The sequence below is a fragment of the Salvia miltiorrhiza genome, chromosome 1 (assembly GCF_028751815.1).
Source record: "Salvia miltiorrhiza cultivar Shanhuang (shh) chromosome 1, IMPLAD_Smil_shh, whole genome shotgun sequence".
In the NCBI taxonomy this organism is placed as follows: Eukaryota; Viridiplantae; Streptophyta; class Magnoliopsida; order Lamiales; family Lamiaceae; genus Salvia; species Salvia miltiorrhiza.
The window spans coordinates 56,083,016-56,088,225 of record NC_080387.1 but is presented as its reverse complement, the minus strand read 5'-3'; the positions used below and the strand labels follow the sequence as shown (position 1 = coordinate 56,088,225).

The 5,210-nt window shown below is 38.5% G+C and overlaps 1 protein-coding gene across 1 annotated transcript; it reads right to left on the bottom strand.

Annotated features, from left to right (window-relative positions):
- Positions 1-2,389: 2,389 nt before the first annotated feature.
- On the bottom strand, positions 2,390-5,210 carry LOC130996555 (2-alkenal reductase (NADP(+)-dependent)-like). Its single transcript, XM_057921841.1, has 5 exons — positions 4,866-5,210; positions 3,363-3,543; positions 3,129-3,295; positions 2,984-3,066; positions 2,390-2,893 (listed from the first exon to the last, which is right to left on the bottom strand). The coding sequence occupies exons 1-5, from the start codon at positions 5,091-5,093 to the stop codon at positions 2,515-2,517; spliced, it is 1,038 nt and encodes a 345-aa protein (XP_057777824.1). The 5' UTR covers positions 5,094-5,210; the 3' UTR covers positions 2,390-2,514.

The following is a 5,210-nucleotide window of genomic DNA, read 5'->3' as shown; positions in this document are numbered from 1 at the left end:
ACCTTGGTTTATGAGGAATAATAATAGTGGTACTCCGCCGATTGATTTCAATCTACTTTTACGTAAGACGTAAAAAAGTACTTCTTCTGTCCATAAAAATTGTGTGTTTTCATTTTTTTAGAAATCTCATTTGTACTTTAAACTCAATTCACACTCAATATTTATAAAACATTCACTCGTTACTTTTACATTTTGGTGAATACTACCCTTTAACACTAAAATCAAATCTTTCAATTTTTTTTTATTAAAACTCGTGCTCATCCACTCCACCACACACTCTTTGTGGACGGAGGGAGTAGTAATTAGCAAAATCTTTTATTTTTGGGATATTGCTTGTAAGTAAATTATGTTGTATGTCTCCGTTGAGTGGGATTTCTTGGATTTAATGCTTGAAAGAATGGATTTTGAGCCATCATGGAGGAAATGGATCCGAGGTTGTATCTCCTCGGCGACGACGAATATTTTGGTAAATGGATCTCCATCTGGTGAGGTGTGTTTAGAAAGAGGATTACGGCAGGGGGATCCGCTTTCCCCGTTTCTCTTTCTTGTTGCAGCGGAGGGGCTCCACTCTTTGATTACGAGAGCTGTTGACAAGGAGCTGATTAAGCCGGTAAAGGTAGGAAATGATGACATTTCAATTCCGCACCTCCAATACGCTGATGACACGGTCTTCTTGATGGAGGATGATGAAAGAAATGCAGTGGCAGTTAAAATGATTCTCAGAGTGTTCCAGCTACTATCAGGGCTTGCCGTCAATTTCAAAAAATGCTGTCTCTTCGGAGTTGGGGTCGAGGAGGATACGATCGAGAGGATGGCGGCTGTTTTGGGTTGTGATGTGGGCTCCTTACCTTTCAATTACCTCGGTATTAAAGTGGGCAGCAAGGGCAAAAAGGTTGCTGATTGGAAATACTTGGTTGAGAAGGTGAGAAAGAAAATCGATTCGTGGAAAAATGGGAAGTTTTCTCTCGCGGGCCGTGTGACCTTGGTGAAGGCTGTGCTTCAATCCATACCGATTTATCAGCTCTCTTTTACCTGTTTACCAAAATCAATTGTGAGTTCTCTAAATGCTTTACTTGGTAATTTTCTGTGGGGAGGGGGTGCTAGTAAAAGTGCGATTGCTTGGGTGAAGTGGAAGGTGCTTTGTGCTTCAAAAGATGAAGGAGGCTTGGGGCTTAAAAATATTGAGTGGTTTAATCAGGCACTAGTCGTTAAATGGTTGTGGCAGTACCTTACTGGAAGGGACATGCTTTGGGCAAAAATTGTTAGGTCCATTTATGGTGAGGTTGAGTGGGGAGAGACAGGTATGGAAAACGCGGGGAAAGGTAGATTTAGAGATGGGTGGTGGCCGAAGATCGTTTCTGCAGCGGGAGGGGCGAGCAATTTTTGGTTTCTTCAAAATTTGAAGCCAAAGGTGGGGGATGGGAAGACCTTTAAATTCTGGACTCAGTGGTGGGTTGGTCAAAAGCCGTTGAAGTTTACTTTTCCTAGACTTTTTCAGTTGAGTGCGAATAAAGAAGCTGCAATCTGTGAAGTTGGGGAATGGACTGATACTGGATGGTGTTGGGATTTAAGGTGGAGAAGAGAGCTGTTTGAGAGAGAGAGGGGAGGAGTTTCGGAGCTGCTTAGCCTTGTTTCTGGTACTAATCTGTGTGCAGGTAACAAGGACGGATGGACATGGAATGGCGACACTGGGAGAGGCTTTACAACCAAGTCCGCTTATGAAGCTATTAAAGATCAAGCAAACGAGACTACGGAGGCGGTGGAGGAAACTGATACGAGTACGAAGGTGTGGAAGATCCCTATTCCAAACAAAGTCAAGCTTACCGCATGGAGAATTTTGAAGAACAGAATTCCGACGTGTGACAACCTCTTGAGAAGAAATGTGATGTTGTGTGAAGTCGAGGTGGGATGTAACGCCTGTTTTCATCGGCAGGAATCTACGAACCACGTGTTGATCCACTGTCCAAAGACCTCAAAGGTATGGGAAGCAATCTTTCAATGGCTCGGAGTTAGCATGGCGCAGCCATATGACGTGCCCTCGCACTTTCAGTTCTTTACTAGTTTGAGTGGCCGGAAAAGAAATAAGAAGCTCTTGATGGCTCTTTGGTGTTGTACTACTTGGCTTATTTGGAAAATGCGGAATGAGAGTAGATTTGAGAACAAAAGATGGGAAAGTGCAAACTTGTTTGGAGAAATCAAAGCTAGAGTGTGGAGTTGGGGTAGAATTTTTGGTTTTGTTAATGATGGAGTTGGGTTTCATAGGTGGATGTCGAATGATGAATCCCCGATGATTTTGTAATCTTCTTGGTACTACTGGTGCCTTTTCGTTCTATAATATTTACTTTCCTTATCAAAAAAAAAAAAATTATGTTGTATGTTTAACTCAGTATTGATATTAATTAAAGATTATTTGAAACAAATTAAACATTATGAGTTTGAAAATTGTAAATAGATAAGACATCACAATTATTGCAACAGCGCGTCTCACGCGCGGTGTGATATAGAATAGTGATGCTAGACGGAGGCAAGACGCACGAGCTGCTTGCCGACGTTGCGGCCGGAGAAGAGGCCGAGCAGCGCAGCGGGCGCAGTTTCAAGGCCTTGGGCGACGTCCTCGACGTATGCAATGTTGCCTTGTTTGAGAAGCGGCACAACTAAATCGAAAAGCTTTGGATAGAGATGGCGGTAATAATAACACAGAAAGCCCTGCATCCGGATCTGTTTGGCCATAATGTAAAACAAGTTTGTGACACCTTCGGCCTCTGTCAGGTTGTACTGCGAGATCATGCCGCACGTCGCGATCCGACCATTAAAATTCATGTTGGGAAGCACCGCGTCCAGCATCTTCCCTCCCACGTTATCAAAGTATATGTCTATCCCTCCTCGGAAATGCCTATGCATCCCACACAATTCAATATACTATATTCAGAAAGCTACATTAATTTTTCATTACAAACAGCAACATTACGTAATTCGTGCTAACCTTTTCAAAGCTGCATCTAGATCAGCTTCTTCTTTATAGTTAAATGCATCATCGAACCCGAATTTGGTCTTGAGGAGATCGACCTAATTAATATAAGTTAATAATGGGCTTAATTTGTAGATATATATATAGCGAATTAATTAACCTTGTGTTTGGTGCCTGCACTTCCAACGACGTAGCAGCCGGAGAGCTTAGCGAACTGGCCAACAAGCTGCCCAACAGCTCCTGATGCAGCCGAAACAAACACTGTTTCGCCCTCTTTTGGAGATGATATCTCGTAGAAACCCACGTACGCAGTCAACCCAGGCATCCCTTCATTTATGTAATCTAATTAATCAATTATCCAATTTTAATTCATAATTAAATTAATTAGTGTTACCAAGGATTCCGAGATGGTAGGAGAGAGGCACACCAGCCTGCTCATCAATTTTGCGAATAAAGGCTGTAGATTTAATAAGACTGTATTCCTCCCATTCAGTTATGCCCGCAACCAAATCTCCCTTTCTGAAATCGGGATGAGAAGAATCCACCACTTTTCCCACTCCTTCTCCACTCATCGGCTGTCACAGGTAACCACTTTTTCCAGGATAACTTTTACTTTTTTTATTTCACAAAAATTCTTGCATACTACTCCAATTATCACTCTTCAAATTCTCACAAATAAACACATGCCATTAATAAATTATACTATAAAATAACTAATTATCACATTTTTTTTTAATTTGTCGGATCTTCTTCACTCACAAAATAAACAATTATTTTTTCTTAAATCCGTGTCCAATTCATTGAAGAAGAGTTTTTGTGGATGAAGCGAGAACTTTATTTCTAGTTTAAGTTCTACTTTAAACTTTAGTCTTTTTTTAGTCGCTTTTGTTTGACATAGGCATTGATTGAGCGATGTTTGGCTAAACTTAATTTAAACATGTAGTAGCTTCTAAAAAACGTTTAAGTTGATAAATATTTGGATAATTGAGAGAAAAAATCTTTGTCAGATAGAAAAATTCAAAGAAAGATGAATTTAAAGGGTATATAATGAAATTATCAAATTATAAAATAATAAATATTTATAAAATTGCTGCATTATGAAACAATAAATTGAGATAAAAAAATTTATTTTTTTCGATGACTTATAAGTTATTGAAGCTTATTTTTACAACTTATAAACTATTTAATAGCTTATATATAAACTTTCGAACAACTTATAAACTATTTTGAGGAGCTTATAAGCTCATCCGAACACTTTCTATATTATTTTCTAATTTAATTTCTTTCTATAAAAAAAAAAACAGATGCTTCACTTTTTAGAGGGTGTTTGGCTGAGCTTATAATCTCTTTCAAAGCGTTTGACAAAATAAGCTCCTCAAAATCTTATAAATTGTAAAAATAAGCTCTAATAACTTATAAACTCCTAAAAATAAGTTCATCTATCCAACTTATTTTCTCATTATCTTATAAATAACATTTATTTTGTAAAAATAATTCAACTATGATTTTTTTTTATTTTCATCTTATATCATTCTAATTTTATCTCTCTTAGTTTTTCTTTCTCGAATAAAGATTTTCTCTCTCTAACTTATTAGTTCAATTATCCAAACAATTTGAGAATTTATAAGCTCTTAAGAAACTACATCTTATAAGTTTCAAAGGTTTATAAGCTCTGGTGTGCGTGTGTTGGCCAAGTAGTAAGGACAAAGATCTTGGGTTCGAGTTCTCTGTGACGCGGTCTTTAAATTTTTTTATTTAATATTATTAATTTATCAAAAAAAAAAAAGAGTTTATAAGCTCTTTAAGCTAAGCTTAGCCAAACACCCTCTTAGTGATAAATATGAGAAACGAAGGAAGTGAAGAAGAAAAGTAGGAAAAGAGAAGAGGAAAGAGTGACCTGGGCAGGGGTAAAGATGGGAACATAGTTGTGGTCGGTTTTGGTCATGCGGCTGCGCATGTAAGGATCGCAGGATAAGTAGAGATTCTTCACCAAAACGGCGTCGCTGCAGCCTTCCGGCACCTTCAGTTTGATTGTGGAGGTTTTGAGAATCATATCAGATTCTTTGGGATATCCATTAATGTAGCCCTTGAATATCACCTGTTTGTTGCTCACTTCCTCCACCATTTTTTTCTTTTTCTTCTCACCTGCCCTGCCAAGCCCCTACACTATGTGAGGAAAACTCATCTGCCTCTCTGTCTTATATGGACTTTTTCCAAAGGGGCCTACCTAAAAAATAATGGA

What these genes read in the sequence shown, in the direction of transcription:
- LOC130996555 (XM_057921841.1), bottom strand. Translation starts at nt 5,093, where the DNA reads ATGGTGGAGGAAGTGAGCAACAAACAGGTGATATTCAAGGGCTACATT. An exon ending in CCATCTTTACCCCTGCCCAG is followed by an intron (nt 3,544 to 4,865) that starts GTCACTCTTTCC and finishes TACCTGTGACAG; the next exon opens with CCGATGAGTGGAGAAGGAGT. An exon ending in GTGCAGGCACCAAACACAAG is followed by an intron (nt 3,067 to 3,128) that starts GTTAATTAATTC and finishes TATATTAATTAG; the next exon opens with GTCGATCTCCTCAAGACCAA.